This window comes from Trichomycterus rosablanca, chromosome 1, assembly GCF_030014385.1.
Source record: "Trichomycterus rosablanca isolate fTriRos1 chromosome 1, fTriRos1.hap1, whole genome shotgun sequence".
Classification (NCBI taxonomy): Eukaryota; Metazoa; Chordata; class Actinopteri; order Siluriformes; family Trichomycteridae; genus Trichomycterus; species Trichomycterus rosablanca.
In genome coordinates, this window is record NC_085988.1 from 51,541,458 (window position 1) to 51,561,483 (window position 20,026).

A 20,026-nucleotide genomic window follows, 5' to 3' on the forward strand; every position below is an offset into this window, starting at 1 on the left:
CCATCCAATTTTGGTGTTTTTGGCAGTTTTTCTGACATTTGTATTATTCATATCAATATCGGAATTATATCGTATCGACCGAAATTAGGAGTTAAATCGTGATATAAATTTTAGCCATATCGTCCAGCCCTACTTTAGCCTATTGGTTTGAATGGCCTGAGACTAACTATGTTAGATTAGTAAGCTAAAACTGTGATTACGTAATCACCGTAATCATTGTCTAAGTAGTGCGTCTAAATAATCTGTCTTATGAGTTCGATATCTTATTAGAATCCTCTCTTCTTAAGCAGCTGCCTAGGTAAGCAGTAGGCAGGAAGGTAGCTCACTAGATTTTTAGCAGAGGTGGAAAGTAACGAATTACATTTACTCGCGTTACTGTAATTGAGTAGTTTTTTTGTGTACTTGTACTTTTTAAAGTAGATTTTACAACCAGTAATTTTACTTTTACTTAAGTATGTTTTGTATTAACAATTGTAATCCACTACATTTTAAATAACATCCGTTACTGAGTAAAAAAAAGAAAAAGAAAACAATAAAAAACTCGACATAAAACCTGCGCAAACATGTAGAGCAGTGGTGGCTAAACTGTTAGGCTTTTTGATCCTGCATAAACAACTCTGAATCGGTTCATTTGGTGAGGAGATTCAGATGTATAAACCAATCAGAGCTTCCGAATTCACATTCTGGGTGGAATTTTAATCTTTTTCTTCATTGGTTGTTGTATAAATGACAGTTTGGTGAACGAATCACCAATTTAAGCTTTTTACCAGGAAAGCTGAGAGAATAAATGATCTACAATTGTTTTCATTAGTTAGGTGGATAAAACAGTTGGGTATGGATTTATATATTCTGGAAACATACAAGATGGTCTTATATAAAGTGGATTATATCCCTAATGGGACAACACATGGATATAGATCAGGTAAGCAGATAAGTGGTTATGATTTTCTGCTGCTGTGTGATTGATCTGGGTCGTGGTTCTGCTGTTTACGGTACGCTTTTATTTTGCAATGAAAGCAAAGCATTATGAAATATTGTGATTTTTTATGTTCATTTATCTGAAGTAAAACGGACAGCATAAATGTGATTGTGAGATTCTGCTGGTTTGTGTTCGTTTTTGATCATGTTCCTATGACGGTCCCTCCTATGACGGTCCCACTACACCCCCCCGCTCAGGTAAACACCCGACATTCCACCCCCACCCCACCCCACCCCACCCTATGCCTTCCACCAACCCGCCAGCCCAGGGTGTTTCTTTATTTCCAGTTCTGAAAGTTGGCAACCCTAGTTGCCACTATTGACCTGAACCAAGTTAGTTAGCGTCAAGTCCAACAAGCTATAAAATACAGCGATTTATTGAGGATAAACAGAAATAATGCTGTTTCGAATTGATAAGAGCAGTTGCAGTCTGTTAGGTGTGTAGAGTGGTTAAATCCACACATGAACTGCTAATATGCTGCATGGCTGGTGAACTGTGTGTAGTCTGCTGTATCATTCATCTATGAACTTCTGTTGGAAAATGATGTCCCTCCTGTTAAAAAAGTAACGAAGTAACGTTTACTCTAAGGACATTTTAAATGAGTTACTTTTACTTGAGTAGATTTTTAGACTAGTAATTTTACTTGTAATTAAGTAAAAAATCAACAAAGTAATAGTACTTTTACTTGAGTACAATATTTTAATATTTTTTACTCTTTTCACCTCTGGTTTTTAAACAGACCAATATATTTTTAAAGAACGTTTACTTTTTACTTATTTGCTGAACTGAACACACACAAAAATAATATTAAATGTGCCATACCTCTCCCCGTGCTGGGTCCTGTATTCGAGTGTAGCGCAGGTCACTAGCCACCCAGCTGGTGTTGACGCTGAAGACCTGCAGCTGAGAAAGCTCAAAGGAAGCATTGAAGGCTTTCGCACTGATCCGGATCACAATGGAGTTTATGGACAGCGAGATGCCCTCGACTACCTTTTCAGCGAAACCATACTCACTGAAATAAGAGAAGCAAAGTGAGGGAAATAAAGTGGAAAGAAGCCAGAGTGGTTTTATCATGTCATAACCAAACTTTAGCTTATACAGGCTAGGAGTAGGGTTTAAGATTAGCAATATAAGGTTGAATTACTGTGACAACTCAATATTAAATAAATATCCTACTGCTCTAAAATTTCATTTTCTTTCTTCATTTGCTGTTTCATTGAACTAATAACTACAAAGCAAAATACATGCTGAAAAGTGTACAGCTATAAATTCTTTTTTTCCTCAGAGGGTTGGATATTTCCAGTTGCAACTGTAGGTGCAAATATATCAAGCAATACTGACCTTTGACCTGAGGCTGTTGCGATGGGAGAAGGGCCATTGGGTGGACGTGGCTCATCACATGTGCTCATTTCCATTACTACTTTATCCAGTGACTAAAAACAGATTAAAGGATGGCCAAATTATCGAGATATTACAGTGAACTTTATATATAATAATAGAATATAGAAATAGATGTAAAAACTGAGCTGTATGTGGTTTATAATAAACATGCTAAAGTTGTGTCCTGATAATAAGAGTGTACGTGTACAGAGCTGACATTGTGGTAGGTAAAGTGAAATGCAGTAATTACCAGTGTTATAGGGTGTGTTTTCAGCTTGGTCCATGGTATCTAATTTGGAGAAAACAAATTATTATTATTAGTATCTTTATTATTATCATTTGCATCTTTTTTAAGCATCAGTTGACAAGCAGCAGACTGAAACACTGGAAAGGTATTAGACTAGCTTCAGATTAAAAGACGTTTTCCTCAGTTTAAAAATGTGTAGAGATTCTGTAGCCCCAAAAAACATAGTTTTCTCAGTACAGATTAAGAAATAAGAAACGAAACAAAACAAACTTGTAAGGACTGCTCCAGTATAACCTATTTGAAATAATAACAGCTGTATTGTTAAGATATGAAATACATGTGGGTTGTGAAAGATAACTAGTTTGTTGAAATGACAGTGAAGTTCACATAATTCATCTTATTTTGAACCATTCTGTTAAAGACAACTGTATTAAGAACACTGGTGATAAGCTAAAATGTAAATATTAAACATTACAAAAGCAAAGGACCACTTTGGGTTCCTTTCCTGTCAACGAAGAAAAGGGATTTAAGGCAACAGTGGGAACAGACTCAATCATATGCCATTGCTAAGGTCAGAATTTACATTAAACAGTATGAATCGATGGACCCAACATGCTCACTTCAGTAATTCAGTTAGGTGCGGGTGATGTAAAAGTGTGCAGTAATTGTTTGACACACACTCGGCCCCGGTGTGCTTTGCTGATGATGTAAATCCCTTCATGGCCACAATTTAATAATCTTATATTAGTATGACAGTTCATCATTTCACAAAGCAAATGTTATAACAAACAGATCCATTAACATAAGAAAGAGTTTACTGTACTTTAATAGCCTCCCCAGTCACCAGATCTGAATTTCTAACACTTCTGGGAAATAAAAACATTTTCTAGGTTATTTTTCCCAACAGATCCCAAATGTGCCATCATACTTATTTTCTATTATAACAATTAGAAATGCAGGATGTGGGTAGAATGTTGGTAAGAATAGTCCACCAACCAAATATATCCAGCCAACAGCACCCCATGGGCAGCGTCCTGTGACCACTGAAGAAGATCTCAAAGATGACCAACTCAAACAGCAGCAATAGATGCGCGATCGTCTCTGACTTTACATCTACAAGGTGGACCAACTAGATAGGAGTGTCTAATACCTGCTCTGTGGTGGTCCTGTGGGGGTCCTGACCATTGAAGAACAGGGTGAAAGCAGGCTAAAAAAGTATGTAGAGAAATAGATGGACTACAGTCAATAGTTGTAGAACTTTAAAGTGCTCCTATATGGTAAGTGGAGCTGATAAATTGGACAGTGAGTAGTTTTTTTCTACACTCACTGTCCATTTTATCAGCTCCACTGGAGGTGGTTTTAATATTATGGCTGATCAGTGTCACATGCAAAAATGTTTTTGCTTACCGAAGGCATTTCGGTTTGACATCAAAAGATAAATATAATTGAGAATTTGGAGTTTAAACATTTATTTCATGGAATTTACATCTAGATGTGATAAATACCAAAGAACATAGCACATTTTGTATCAGACCAACCAATCTGTAAGCAAGCAAAAGTAGTGTCTTGAGTTGTACAGGAGAAGACTACATCTGTGCCGTTTAAAAAACAGATGGGAAAAAGTAAGGCATTTTGAAGCTGAGAAATGAGAGAAAATCAGTCAGAGGCATTGCAAAATTATTAGCCATAGCCAATATAATAATCTGAAATGTCTTGAAAAAAGAAAGAATCTTATGGTGTACTAAGCAATAAGTCGGCTAATATAAACATCTTAACAGCTGATGAGAGAAACATTGCGAAAGCTGAGATGAAAAAACCATAAACGACCTCCAAAGGGCAGAGGTGCAGGTATCAAAATCCACAGTTTAAATTAGACCAGATTAGCAAAAATATATAGAGGTTGTAAACCAATATGCAAATCACTCGCCAGCAAAAAAAATCGGAAAGCCAGATTTGAATCAGCAAAAAAGAACAGAGATAAGCCACAGAAGTTTTGAAACAAAATTGTATGGACTGATGAGACCAAGATAAACCGTTACCAAAAGGAGGTAAAGGGCAAACTGTGGAGGAAGAAAGTATCTGGTCATCTATGAAACATGGTGGGTGTAGTGTCATGACCTGGGCTTGTATATATGCATCTGGACAGGCTCACTGATCTTTATCTATGATGAAGGTCATGATGGTAGCAGCAAAATGAATTCAGAAGTTTACAGAAGCATTTTGTCTGGCAGTTTGCAAAAAAAATGCATCCAAATGAATTGGAAAGAACTTCATACAAGAACAAACACAGAACTATTATACAACAAGATAAACACAAAACACAATGGCAACTGAACAAAGGACTTCATTAGGCAGAAAAAGTTTTAGACTGGCAAAGTCAGTCACCAGAACTTAACCCAACTAAGCTTGCATTTTACTTCCTGAAAAGGAAACTGTATGGAGAAACCACCTGAAACAAACAACTATTTTAGGCTGTGGTACAGGCATAGAAAAGCAAAACAAAGCAAGCAACCAACAATCTGGTGGTGCTCGTTGATGCAGTTATTGCAAGCAAAGGATATGCAAAATATTGTTTTTACTTGACTTCAAAACTCCAGTTTTCTAATATCTAAACCTGAAATCTGAGCTCTATAAATATAATATTCCAGTCTGGTTTCCGCCCCCAGCACAGCACTGAGTCAGCCCTCCTCAAAGTCACAAATGACCTTCTTCTTTCCTCAGACTCTGGACAAATTAATATTCTCGTCCTCCTTGATCTTACTGCAGCTTTTGACACCATTAATCACTCCATTCTTCTGTCCCGCCTTGAATCCTCTGTCAACATCACTGGTACTGCCCTTTTGTGGTTAAGGTCATATCTCATAAACAGACAACAGTTTGTTAATATCAACAATTGTAGTTCTGCCATTGCTCCACTGTCCCAAGGCGTTCCCCAAGGCTCAGTGTTAGGTCCCCTTTTGTTTATTCTTTATATGCTCCCCCTTGGTGACATCATACGTCGGCATGGTTTACATTTCCACTGCTATGCTGATGATATTCAGCTTTACATCTCCTCCAAATCCATTAATACTGAACTTCACTCCACTCTGACAAATTGCATCACTGAAATGAAATTGTGGATGAAAGCTAATTTCCTCAAATTAAACTGTGAAAAATCAGATATGATCATCGTAGGTCCTACAACCCTGGCAAAAACCACAAAAAATTTTCAAATTACCATTGATAATGACACTTTGTCTCCGTCTTCTAACATCCGAAATCTTGGTGTAATTTTTGATAGCAACCTCTCTTTTGACCGCCATGTAAATCACATCACCAAAACTGCTTTCTTTCATCTAAAAAACATAGCACGTCTACGTCCATCACTCTCCTTTTCTGCCGCCGAAACCTTGATTCATGCTTTTATTACATCCAGAATTGATTATTGCAATAGCATCCTTTATGGTACATCTAACAAAATCCTAAAAAAACTTCAGTATATCCAGAATTCAGCTGCTCGCCTCCTTACTCATACTCGCTCCCGTGATCATATTACACCTGTTCTACAAAAACTTCATTGGCTTCCCGTTGCTCAACGCATTCAATTCAAAATTCTTCTATTCACTCACAAAGCTCTCCATAATCAGGCCCCATCCTACCTCACCGACCTGCTCCATCAGCACATTCCCTCCCGTAGCCTTCGCTCTTCTGAGGCTAACCTACTGTCCATACCCTCTAGGACCAAGCACCGGACCTGGGGTGACAGGGCCTTTTCCATAGCTGCTCCATCTTTATGGAATGCTCTCCCCAAACACCTACGAGATTGTCCTGACCTGTCCAAATTCAAGTCACTTCTCAAAACTCATCTATTCAGAGTGGCATTTAACTTGTAACAACACAAAATAAATGCTTTTATTTTTGCTATTCTTTTTAATAGTTTTTATACTTAGATCACGACAGAAATGTGAAGTCCTAGATCCTAAAACTTGTAAAGTTTTCAGTTTCCTGATTGCATGTAAATCTGTCCTGTTTCTGTCTAATTTTAAGAAATTGTTCTATATTTGTTGTTCTCTCTCATAATTTAGCTAATTTTTAATGAACTGTCTTATGCTGCTCTCTTTGTTTTTATCTTAATTATTCTTGATGTTGATGTACTATTTTGATTTTGTACTATGATTTGTATGGTGTATGTACGTATTTGTTTTGATTATTTGTCTTATGTAAAGCGTCTTTGAGTATCTTGAAAAGCGCTATATAAATAAAATGTATTATTATTATTATTATTATTATATATACAGTGGGTTCCAAAAGTATTCAAATCCTCTGAACAACCTGGTTTAGCAGGCTTGATATAAAGAGACATCCCCCTTTGTTGCCTTGATTGATTGGTTAATTATTGCTCAATCTTACTGCTTAAACAGGTCAAACCGCACACATACCTTTGGAACTTGTGAAACACTGACAAAATGAAACTAGAACACAAGTCAAGTAAGGTCAACAGATCAGAAAGAGCGAAACCTAGAACATCCATGTCAACTGTAACTGGGACATTTAGAGGAAGTGTTTGGTGTTATACTTACAGTTGTTGAATCTGAAACATTCAACCCCCAAAAAATATAAGAATTCATAACAGTAAGGATTTCTGCATGGCTACATTTTGCTTTATATTAAGTCGGTAACAGTTGAATGATGCTGCAGATTAAAAATGAATGATTTTGATGAAGTATTTTACAGTAGCATGATATTTTGTTAATACTGCCCAGTCACAATTATTCAGCCCAAATATAATATTGCTGATCCTTAACCTACTGCAAATCTGTATGAACTTAGGTTGTGTAACAACATTATTAAACCACCGGGAAGTCAATAATCACCCTTAATCTGCTTCAGCTGTGATGAGTCATATTTAAAAAAATACCCAGAGTTTCCAGTGTTCATTTAGTTTGGGTTTACTGCCATATTAGCAACACATTGGCTATTTTATGGCATAGACATTTATTAGATCTTACTATTAGAGTTTAGTAAAAACATGAAAATAAATAGTAAAAAATAATGGTAAAAATATTCTCAGATCATTTGTTTAAAATTTAGACTTTTAGATGGAGAAATCTTCTCGAACAGTTCTTTTATGTTCTCAACCCTGTAAAAATGGTATCTGATGGCTGAAACTGTAGGACATATATAATAATATAATAAAATATGTTTGATTGTTTGGGGTGTACCACAGAATTGACAGGTTGGTGCCTGCTCGCCAACCAGCAGGTGTCGGTGGATAAGGGCAGTATGGCCGATTCGGCACCTGGAAATAATTGTCTGGTCGTGCCTATTTAAGAAATCTCGATTGTGTTTTATATTAAGGTTTGGAGTTATTTCATACAGTTTGTTTTGAGTATTGGTGGACCAGTCTTCTTGCCATTTTACTAAGCAGTAGTTTTTTATTTCTGGGTAAGCATCAGTCTTTGGGATGTATCTCCAAGCAATATCTTTGTTTCTTGCTTCCTTTGCCAAGCTGTCTGCTTTTTCATTTTTCCAGTGTTCAAGGTGTGGTGCAACCATGGTGAAAACTAAAGAGCTGTCACAAAAGCTGTTAAAGGAAATCATTTCATTGCAACAAAAGAACAATGGGTATAAGAAGATTTATACCCGAGGCAAAAAAGTCCAGCAAACTCACTGAGCTGGTTGCTTTTGCATGAGAAGAATGGGAAAAATTCCACGAGATGTGTCAGAAGCTTGTTGTCACATACCAAAACTGCTTATTAGAGGTTAATAAGTCACAAGGATGTTCCACCAAGTACTGGGGATGGGGATTAAATAATAGTGTACATAGACATCTTTCTAGAGAAGTAGATGTTCTTCATCTCAACTCAAAATGATGTTATTAAATTAGCTTGTACCAATAAATATTCATTTTTTATTTACCTAGATTTCCTATTAAATATTTTCATTCAATTTCTTTTATGGTAAGGGATAATGAGTACTTCTGTTTGCAATGCGAATGATGCTAAAAAGCAATAATGGCTATAATTTACCTTTAAGTAAGCTTTGTTACACATTTCCCATCATGAGAAATGAGAGGTAAAATGTGTAATACGAGAAAAAGTAAAGATGTTAGGGAAACACATTTGGCCAATTTCTTTTAACCGATAACCAACTTCTATAATTAATGGTTAACTGACACTCGAGAATCTCAAAGCATCCCATCAAAATATAAAGCATGTTTGTGAATTTTATATCAACAAGTCACACATTTTATTAATTGATGAGTGTTTGTTTGGATTTTAACGCCATGTTTAACACATTTGTGTCATTTAATGGCAATAGATAAACAGTGTAATATAGTGAACATGGCAATAATGTATAACAGAAAAATACACATTGTGAGCAGAACCAGTTTAACATTCAGAGTCTTTAATCGTAAGCAAACATTTCAATTCCTAAACATGTTTAATAAACATGCTAATCAAAGATTAAACATGCAGTCTGTATATTAAAGTTTTTCCTGACAATATTTGCGTAGGTATTATAAGATGATATGGTTTTACCTTTATACTGGGACATGATGCACAACTGCCACATCATTTGTTAAAAACAAACAAACAAGAACATTACATAGAAATCCATGTATATAGTGTTTAACATGCAGTCAGACTCAATGCAAAAACAGCTTCAGTTTCAAATAAGCACCTCTGTAGCTGCACTCTCAATTGGAATCAAGCATCAGCTGTTGGAAATTAATTTTATTCAACAACATTAATTAAACAACAAATGTCCTAACTGGTTAATCAATCGGTTAACTTCTACATTAAAATGTCTTTAACAGAACTAACACAATTAATCCTCATTAATTTGTGAATGCTATAAAGTATTACTATAAGATTATACACGCGCACATAGATTTTCCACATGAAATATTTAGCCATAAATAGCTAGCTGTGTGTTCCAGGCAGGTTGTGATTAGTTGTACCTAAATCAAGCAGGGCTGATTAAGACTGTCTAAATATTAAGAAAATAGACAAAGGATGTAAGCAAACAAGAGGAAGTGGGAGACTGACTGTCCTTTAAGTCAAACCAGCACAGATTAAGAACGCTGGAAATCTTTTTGATCCAATTTGTGATAAAAACGCTTATTTGGCTGCTCACAAATTGAATGAAATTTTCATAAGTTAACAAAATCTGAAAAAATGACAAAGCTACAAAGATACAAAAAAAGGTTTTACAGAAAAAATCTTAATAAATTACTTAAACAAGAAACACATTTGTTATATAAACAAAGCTAGTCTAGAATGGCACCATTTGGAAAACATATTTTAATGGCTTTTATTAAAACCCAAAGGTGTTTGGATGGTGAGATGATAAATTACGCTAATTTACCATCTTTGGGACCCAGAGTTCGAATTCCCCCTGCCACTATCGGCCAGTTGGGTGTGAAAAACCAAACATGTCTGAGGAGGGTGGCCGAGGCCCTACAATAAACTGATGTTCTGTCAGAGATGTGTTACTGCAGTGATTCCGACATGAAAATGAATTAAACATGCTTTACAAAAAGTTTTACAACTACGGTAAGGTTAAAAAACAGAAAAGGAAGAAAGATAAATCATAGGAACTGAAAAAGATGAAGCTTTCAGTTTGACTTTTTTTTAACCCTGAGTTTTGCACAATGTCAGGGCAATGTGAAAGTTATTCCACAATGCGCCTGAGTACAACTAACTGTGTTAGCAAGAGGAAGATTGCTTTCTCACCCGTATAGCTGCCTTGTTGCAGAACACCTTATTGATGGCTAGCCATGTGGGAAGATCAAGCATGTTCTGTAGCACCTCCTCATCCAGCTCCAAATTGGTCAGCTGTCCCTCACCTTTTAGTGTGCTTAAGTTGATCTTATCTGGGGACAGGTTCTTGGCAAACCTAGCGGAGTAAAAGAGTGAGAAAGGTAAGTGGTTACTGTGTGCAGTTAATTATAGACAAAAAGCATCATCCCAATAGTTTGTGTGAAAGACAGTGAGGATTAAACTCTCTGATCCAACCTCAGTGATGACTTTTGGTTTTCATAAAAATACAGTATTAGTATTTTTTGCGCTTGGTTGACACAGGACAAAATTACGCTAGCCCAACACCAATGAAATACGGGTTTGAATGTCAGCAGTGCTGTCAGCTGACTGGGCATCTACATATATGTTTGTCTATGTCAAGGTTTGGGGCATTGGTGACCTGTCCAAAGTATTCTTGTCTTGCTTGCAGTGACCGTACCTACTGCAATCCTGACCAAGGTAAAGCTGTTGATGAAAATAAAATGAAATGGCAACCAGGTGTCGCAGGGATTCTAAACTCCTCGGTTCAAAACTCGCCGTTGCGTCCGGTTGGCTGGGCACCATCTAGCGGGCATAATTGCCGGTGCCTGCAGCAGATACTAATTGGCCACTGTATCTGCAGGGTGGGGGCCGGACTATGTGTGGGTGGGAGGGTCTTGATACACTGTGTGATTATAACTGACAACTAATGAAAACCCCAAATTCAGTATCTCAGAAAATTAGAATATTACTTAAGACCAATACAAAAAAAGGATTTTTAGAAATATTGGCCAACTGAAAAGTATGAACATGAAAAGTATGAGCATGTACAGCACTCAATACTTAGTTGGGGCTCCTTTTGCCTGGATTACTGCAGCAATGCAGTGTGGCATGGAGTCCAGTCTGTGGCACTGCTCTGGTGTTATGAGAGCCCAGGTTGTTCTGATAGTGGCCTTCAGCTCTTCTGAATTGTTGGGTCTGGCGTATCGCATCTTCCTCTTCACAATACCCCATAGATGTTCTATGGGGTTAAGGTCAGGCGAGTTTGCTGGCCAATTAAGAACAGGGATACCATGGTCCTTAAACCAGGTACTGGTAGCTTTGGCACTGTGTGCAGGTGCCAAGTCCTGTTGGAAAATTAAATCTGCATCTCCATAAAGTTGGTCAGCAGCAGGAAGCATGAAGTACTCTAAAACTTCCTGGTAGACGGCTGCGTTGACCTTGGACCTCAGAAAACCCAGTGGACCAACACCAGCAGATGACATGGCACTCCAAACCATCACTGACTGTGGAAACTTCACACTGGACCTCAAGCAATGCGGATTCTGTGCCTCTCCTCTCTTCCTCCAGACTCTGGGACCTTGATTTCCAAAGGTAATGCAAAAATTACTTTCATCAGAGAACATAACTTTGGACCACTCAGCAGACCTTTTTGTCTTTAGCCCAGGTGAGACGCTTCTGACGCTGTCTCTTGTTCAAGCGTGGCTTGACACAAGGAATGCGACAGCTGAAACCCATGTCTTGCATACGTCTGTGCGTGGTGGTTCTGGAAGCACTGACTCCAGCTGCAGTGCACTCTTTGTGAATCTCCCCCACATTTTTGAATGGGTTTTGTTTCACAATCCACTCCAGGGTGCGGTTATACCTATTGCTTGTACACTTTTTTCTACCACATCTTTTCCTTCCCTTCGCCTCTCTATTAATGTGCTTGGACACAGAGCTCTGTGAACAGCCAGCCTCTTTAGCAATGACCTTTTGTGTCTTGCCCTCCTTGTGCAAGGTGTCAATGGTCGTCTTTTGGACAACTGTCAAGTCAGCAGTCTTCCCCATGATTGTGTAGCCTACAGAACTAGACTGAGAGACCATTTAAAGGCCTTTGCAGGTGTTTTGAGTTAATTAGCTGATTAGAGTGTGGCACCAGGTGTCTTCAATATTGTACCTTGTCACAATATTCTAATTTTCTGAGATACTGAATTTGGGGTTTTCATTAGTTGTCAGTTATAATCATCAACATTAAAAGAAATAAACATTTGAAATATATCAGTCTGTGTGTAATGAAAGAATATAATATACAATTTTCACTTTTTGAATGGAATTACTGAAATAAATCAACTTTTTCATGATATTCTAATTTTATGACCAGCACCAGTATATATATATATCAGTTTCATTGTCCAACCCCTGTGTATATATATATATATATATATATATATATATATATATATATATATATATATATATATATATATATATATATATACACAGGGGTTGGACAATGAAACTGAAACACCTGTCATTTTAGTGTGGGAGGTTTCATGGCTAAATTGGACCAGTCTGGTGGCCAATCTTCATTAATTGCACATTGCACCAGTAAGAGCAGAGTGTGAAGGTTCAATTAGCAGGGTAAGAGCACAGTTTTGCTCAAAATATTGCAATGCACACAACATTATGGGTGACATACCAGAGTTCAAAAGAGGACAAATTGTTGGTGCACGTCTTGCTGGCGCATCTGTGACCAAGACAGCAAGTCTTTGTGATGTATCAAGAGCCACGGTATCCAGGGTAATGTCAGCATACCACCAAGAAGGACAAACCACATCCAACAGGATTAACTGTGGACGCAAGAGGAAGCTGTCTGAAAGGGATGTTCGGGTGCTAACCCGGATTGTATCCAAAAAACATAAAACCACGGCTGCCCAAATCACGGCAGAATTAAATGTGCACCTCAACTCTCCTGTTTCCACCAGAACTGTCCGTCGGGAGCTCCACAGGGTCAATATACACGGCCGGGCTGCTATAGCCAAACCTTTGGTCACTCTTGCCAATGCCAAACGTCGGTTTCAATGGTGCAAGGAGTGCAAATCTTGGGCTGTGGACAATGTGAAACATGTATTGTTCTCTGATGAGTCCACCTTTACTGTTTTCCCCACATCCGGGAGAGTTACGGTGTGGAGAAGCCCCAAAGAAGCGTACCACCCAGACTGTTGCATGCCCAGAGTGAAGCATGGGGGTGGATCAGTGATGGTTTGGGCTGCCATATCATGGCATTCCCTTGGCCCAATACTTGTGCTAGATGGGCGCGTCACTGCCAAGGACTACCGAACCATTCTGGAGGACCATGTGCATCCAATGGTTCAAACATTGTATCCTGAAGGCGGTGCCGTGTATCAGGATGACAATGCACCAATACACACAGCAAGACTGGTGAAAGATTGGTTTGATGAACATGAAAGTGAAGTTGAACATCTCCCATGGCCTGCACAGTCACCAGATCTAAATATTATTGAGCCACTTTGGGGTGTTTTGGAGAAGCGAGTCAGGAAACGTTTTCCTCCACCAGCATCACGTAGTGACCTGGCCACTATCCTGCAAGAAGAATGGCTTAAAATCCCTCTGACCACTGTGCAGGACTTGTATATGTCATTTCCAAGACGAATTGATGCTGTATTGGCCGCAAAAGGAGGCCCTACACCATACTAATAAATTATTGTGGTCTAAAACCAGGTGTTTCAGTTTCATTGTCCAACCCCTGTATATATATATATATATATTAGTATTATCCTGTTTTATTCAGCAGGTCTGGGTAATATGACAACATGCAAGTGGTAAATCATAATAATACAAGCAGTCAACTGGTAGCAATCCTTAATTTCAACTATAGCTTTAAAAAAAAGATTTTTTTTTAAAAGCCAGCAAAATAGAACACAAATTTACAGGACCAGGTAGACCATATGGTGCAAACACACTTTTGGATATATTTTCCGTATTTAAAAATGTTTTATACACCAATTAAACACCAGGATAAAGTCAAGCACTGCCCATGCACTCCCAAGTTATAGCTTTTAAACATTTTTGAACCTTCATAGGAAGTTCTAAAGTGCATATGGTAAAGTAGATCTCCAACTCCATAATCTGTCAGATAACTTGAAGATTTCCTTTTAAACAAATGTTTTTCACACCACAAATCATCCAGGACTTGTATGACAGCGTTTTAAGCTATTTTGGAAGGAAAAGTTGTCCCTGCTCCCCTTTAGCTTACTCTAATGCCTGTATATTTCACAACGACAGTTACAACCAGGCAATCTGAATGATTGAGAAACATTTAAATCATATTATCAGTACACAACCCCTGGTTGCCAAGTAACAGTAACAGTCCTGCCAGCTTCAGCAAACAGTTAAATCATAAATAATGAATTATCATCATCTAAAGTAAATATAATATAGGGCAGGGGTGTCCAAACTTTTCTTGTTGGGAGCCAGATAGCGTGAAAGATTTGCAAACACAGGCTACAGACTTTTTTGTAATAAAAAAAATAAAATAGAACAGAACTACTTCACTACTAACAGTTACACTTCCTTTTTATTTGAGTGACTGATAATCTGTCTTTGACAGTGTTGTGTAAACTAAGATTATCGCTGTCTAGTTTTTGTTTCTTTGGAACTGCTTTGGAAATGTTTATCCAAAAACTCGGGAACATTAAAGTAGGTGTAACGTTAATGTTTTGAGTTGGGGGAAAGAAGATGGAGAGTTTTTTAGATTTGTTTTATACAATAGCGACACCCAGATGTCAAACAGTTCAAAGAGTTTTTTAACCTGCTTAATGGCGGGCCAACTTATTTTATTTGTAAAATACCTCACAACCGTTTCAAAAAATAGTAGCGAGCCCACAGGCAGTAGTTTGGACATCCCCGATATGGGGTATTACTATATTAATAAAGATAAAATGAGGAAAAGCCACAATTAGCACCCTTTACACAATAATCTATCACTACATACACTAGAGCAGGAGGCTATATAGATACCTGCTGCTCTTTTAGGAATACCTGTAGATCTGCTCCTTCATGTAATTTATTTATTCATGTATTTAAATCATACACACTTTATACAGAATGATGCAAAACAGAAACAGATTGGTTAGGGCTGACCTAATGGCCATGTAGATGCAAAAAATCCTTATTAAATCTTATTATTTGTGGAAATTGGCATCTCAGAATGCACACCATGTCTAATCCTAAAGCAGATGGGCTACAACAAAATAAGCCCACATCTAGGACCACAGAGGACACAGGCTCCCAACACTAGACAGTTGAAAAATGACCACTTAATTAGAATCACACTTTTTCCCCTAACAGTAAATGTATTTGTACGATACAAAAGGTCACAATAAACAGTATTTAGTGAAAGCATGAGCAATCATTTTACTATTTTGCCACACAATTGCCTACCTGCAATCATCCCTAGGGTTAAATTTTTTGCCTTATTTCTTTTGTAGTGTAAAGCCCTGTTAAAAATACTAACCTAAGGTACAGCTAGTGACATAACCCATTTTTATTTTTTATTTTCTAGAATATAGTCATTAAAAAGCAGATTGGTAAGTCTTGGGTATTTTTACTATTGTTCTGAATTTCCCTAACTTTATTTGTAGTCTATAGTTTTTTACTATTGTTCCGAGTTTCCATAGTTTTATGTGTAGTTTATTTGTGGTCCATCCATCAAGCTGAATTTTTTTTACAGACAGTATTTACAGTATTTTGAAACACATTTTTGTCAGCATGTATTGGCTGTTTTTAACCTACTAAAGATTTATATTCTACAGTACTAGTGAAATATAATGCCTGGTTGTGTTTAATCAGTTACACTGGCCTTGTCTTTTATAAATAAACAAATGTATTTTTTACAAAATGTTACATTTTTACTTTTGTTTAATACTTCCAAAGTATCTGATGTGACAAATAAGAAATAACATATTTGTATTTTGTTTTGTATTTTGTAGGTTCATGAACTGTAATTTGGCACTAGTGGTTAGAATGTGCCCTACAACAACATTGATAGGACTTGTTTACCTCTTCCGTCCATAGATGGATAAATGCATTTTATTATCCCAAAAAGGTTGGTGTTACTTGCTTGGTAAGTCTGGCATATGTAACTAAGCCATGAAGTTCACTGAATTGTCTGTGGATCTCCATGGTCAAATTATGGCAAGGCATAGAGCAGGGAATGGAAGTAAAAAAAGATATCTGACGTTTTGATCCACAGTGGCATCAATAATTTTTAAATGGAAGTAGCTTGGCACTACACTGAACCTTCCTAGAGTTGGCCGTACATACAAACTGGACATGGGGAAAAGAAAGGTTTTGGCCAGGGAGGTAAGTATGAACCCAACAGTTACTCTAAAAGAGCTCCAAAAGTCCTGGGCAGAGATGGAAGAACCTGTTGAACAAGCAGCCATCTCTGCAAATCTCCATCAATAAGGCCTATGGCAGAGTGTCAAGAACAAGCCACTGTTGAATAAAGGGTATATGACATCTATGGCGTCAAAATAGGGCCAAAAGTATTGAGAACCAAAAAGCAGATTTTGAAAACCTAAAGAGCAGATTTTGAGTTCATTTTGTTCATAAATGTCACTAAATGTATAATAACTAATCTGTAAGATATCAGCAGTTTATTAGTATAATGTTCTTTATGAGCACGCATTGGTGATTTTCCATGCATTTCGGTGGGTTTTGAAATACGTTTTAACACTGTAGCAATCTGGCAACCCCGATTACAACACAGTTTGGACATTTGCTGGAGCAGCGTATTTTAGGTAAGTGTTTTCACTTTATTTTAATATTTAAATGCTAATAAAATATATTTTTGAAATATTACTAACCCTATGTTTAGTTTAATTACTTAGCTTTAGCTTACTTTGCTAACTACAGCGGATATAAGACTTTATCTCAGGGAACGTTTGTTAATTATCATTTATTTCCAATGTTTTAACCATAATTAGTTTATTAATGTCTCTTTTTGCTCCTTTATTGACAGTGTGGAGCAGCATGGTGCAGTATTTGCAGCAATATGAACAGAGGAATTCATTCCCGTTTGTATGATCCTTTAGAGCAGCGTCTCTTATTCAAACATCTACAAATAATCTGTGGGCTGTAATCGAAGAAACGCATGTAACTCTTTAATAAGTGTAAATAATATATTAATCTGTCTGATTTCATTTTCAAATTTAGTTTTTTTTGTGTGTGTATCCATATACATTGTTGTACTTAATATTTTTTTATTTATTCAAAATAATAATAAAAAAACATCTTTGTGCTGACTTTATTGTTATTGTTATTATTATTATTATTATTATTATTATTAGAAGCAGCAACAGTAGCAGTATTAGTGTTATTATTTACATATCAGCATCAGTAAACAATGCAGCCCCGGTTCTGGACTGCTTTGCTTGGGGGGGCAGTAAAACCTAATGAGGGGGCATGTTGATAGTCATGTTTTTGAAGCCAGAAATATATTCAAGGCTTGATTTGTGCATGAATGATGACAACCAAGCTATTGATACTGGCTTAAAGTGATGTATGAGGTAAAGAAATAAAAATGCATGTTTTCGAACTTAAACTTAAAACCCAATGATTAAAAAATACATGTTGATTATGTAAATGGAGAAAAAAGATTATCTAATTGTATTTCATTTTAATACGCCCCCTTAATTAAATTGCCATTACTAATAGAACAACTCTATTTCTTGAAAGGCTTTAATACAAATTTAAGTCAAAGCTGACAAATTTACCTACACACAGACTGAGAATATTCAAACGTGGAAATAGGAATGAGTGAGAATATTTATATTATTGGGAAATTAAAATATAAAGAAAACAAAAGAATACTAATTCTGTAAAAAAAAAGTGTTTACCAGTATACCTGCCTCTCGCTCACACTAACAGAACATATACTGCCGAACTGAACTGTTTGGGGCAGTCTGCCGATTTTTATATGACTCAAAGAGCCAATCAGGAATAAGCAAGGAAATATCTTCACACTGTAAAACAAAATGCATTTTTGTGATTGGTTCAGAGATAATTTTTAATTTTTGCCCCCCTCAGCCCCCCCCTAGCGCCGGCCCTGAAACAATGCATTGGAGTAAACAACATTCATGGTGAAATTAACCCAGCATTGGGTAAAAAAGATCCTTATAGTTGGGTTGTTGAAACAAACCAGTACAATGATTACATTACATAACAAAACAAGTTGGGTTTAAATAACCCAGCGTGTGTTCTGTCCGATATTTACAGAACTGGGTTGCCAAATAAGCATTTTTAGAGTGCAGTTGCAAGTTTGCAAGATCACAAAGTTGTAAAAACCCTTTCCTGACTTCTGCTTGCTAAATGAAAATTCAGACAACATTCAATCTCCTTCAGAGGAGCTGGAACTATTTCAGGCTGCCGGATTAAGGAGACGAAGGATGTCTGTAGGATGTACTCGGAGAGCGGTGCTTATCTCTAGCAGCCAATGAGTGACGAGATCCCGCCCACCCGTCAAAACGGGGCCAAAAGTCTAACTTGAGAAAAATTTTGACTCGAGAGGAAAAACTGAGAGAAGCGTAACTGAGAGCCGCACAGAAAAAAGCGCAAGCGAGAAACTTTTTATACTGAAAGCGAGACCGAGAGAAACGTGACTGAGAAACAGCGCAGCCAAAAGCGTAAAACAGACTATTTATAAATGTAAAATACAAAATGAACTCAAAATCTGCTCTTTAGGTTTTCAAAATCTGCTTTTTGGTTCTCAATACTTTTGGCCCTATTTTGACGCCATAGACATCCAGCTCATATAAATACTAGCATGAAAAGGACTGACAACAAGAGCAAAAAGAGTCTCTGGTTGATAAGATAAAAAAAATTAACTCTGGGTAGAACAGCAAACATTTTTTTCTGCTGAGAAACCGGCACTGCATATTATCTGGCTAATACCATACAATAAATGTAACTGTCAAAAAACATTATTTACAGTTTTGTTAACAACCACTGGCCTATGACAATGTTACCTAAATAATGTCACTTAAGGTAGATTTTACTGAGGGAAAAAGGTACTGAAAATAAGGATGACAATAAGCTTAAAGTATTACAGCTATTTTCGGCACCGGATTCTCCTTTATTAACTAGATTACATTTGTGCTCTAGTCTTCAATATGGTAGTAATATTCCATTTTGTCAGCTAGGACCTAGGCCAAAAAAGCTTACTGATTACATTCACCCAACCAATTCAACATGTCAGTTATGACATTTACAATGACATTATCTCCTCAGGGAAAATATGATTTAGCACTAAAGTTCATCTCCAGAATCTTCTTAATCAGCTTGTATTTTTACCTTTTGTTGGTATAAGTCTTTTTATGGCTCTTATCTCAACAGAATGAGTAGAAGCCAGCCAGAACTGCAGTGTAAATTATTGAACAACTGTGGTGTGCAGCCAACCTGTGTATGTGGTAACGCAACACAAAGGCCAAACCAAGTCATCCACACATTCACACAAACACATAAGACAGGGAGAGGATCCATTTAGTTTGTCCTTTAGGTTGCTAGGTTAGTTAAACATTCACGTAAAACTAGCCTTATGTAGCAAGTCAGTCAGCTGGTGCGGCTAATGGGCAGCCAAGTTAGGCTTGATGTGGCCCATTCAATTCATACTCAAGCTTCCTTTCTCACTGTCTAATGCATTTTTTACAAGCTCAGCTGAAGGTGGGACAGGAGGCCACTCTCTGGCCAATGAATGTAAGCACACGTCTTTGTGGGAATACATAGCAAAATTAGTTACGCGAGTTTACACAAGAATCCACCTGTTGCAAAGTCTGAAATAGAATTGTCACAGTACCAGAATTATGGTGGTCA

General features: G+C 37.1%; 1 protein-coding gene across 2 annotated transcripts in view; it reads right to left on the reverse strand.

Moving 5' to 3' along the window:
• The window catches only part of bltp3b (bridge-like lipid transfer protein family member 3B), a 70,108-nt gene that overhangs the window by 39,958 nt on the left and 10,124 nt on the right, over window positions 1-20,026 (reverse strand). The window contains exons 1-5 of one of the 2 annotated variants that reach the window (XM_062994229.1): window positions 14,228-14,304; window positions 10,325-10,487; window positions 2,610-2,648; window positions 2,321-2,412; window positions 1,802-1,991 (exon numbers count right to left, since the gene is read on the reverse strand). In XM_062994229.1, coding sequence (XP_062850299.1) covers window positions 1,802-1,991; window positions 2,321-2,412; window positions 2,610-2,648; window positions 10,325-10,387 — 384 coding nt within the window. In that variant the 5' untranslated portion in view covers window positions 10,388-10,487; window positions 14,228-14,304. Of the gene's footprint in view, window positions 1-1,801; window positions 1,992-2,320; window positions 2,413-2,609; window positions 2,649-10,324; window positions 10,488-14,227; window positions 14,305-20,026 lie in introns of those variants that run through there. The other variant, XM_062994220.1, reaches the window with a different exon arrangement.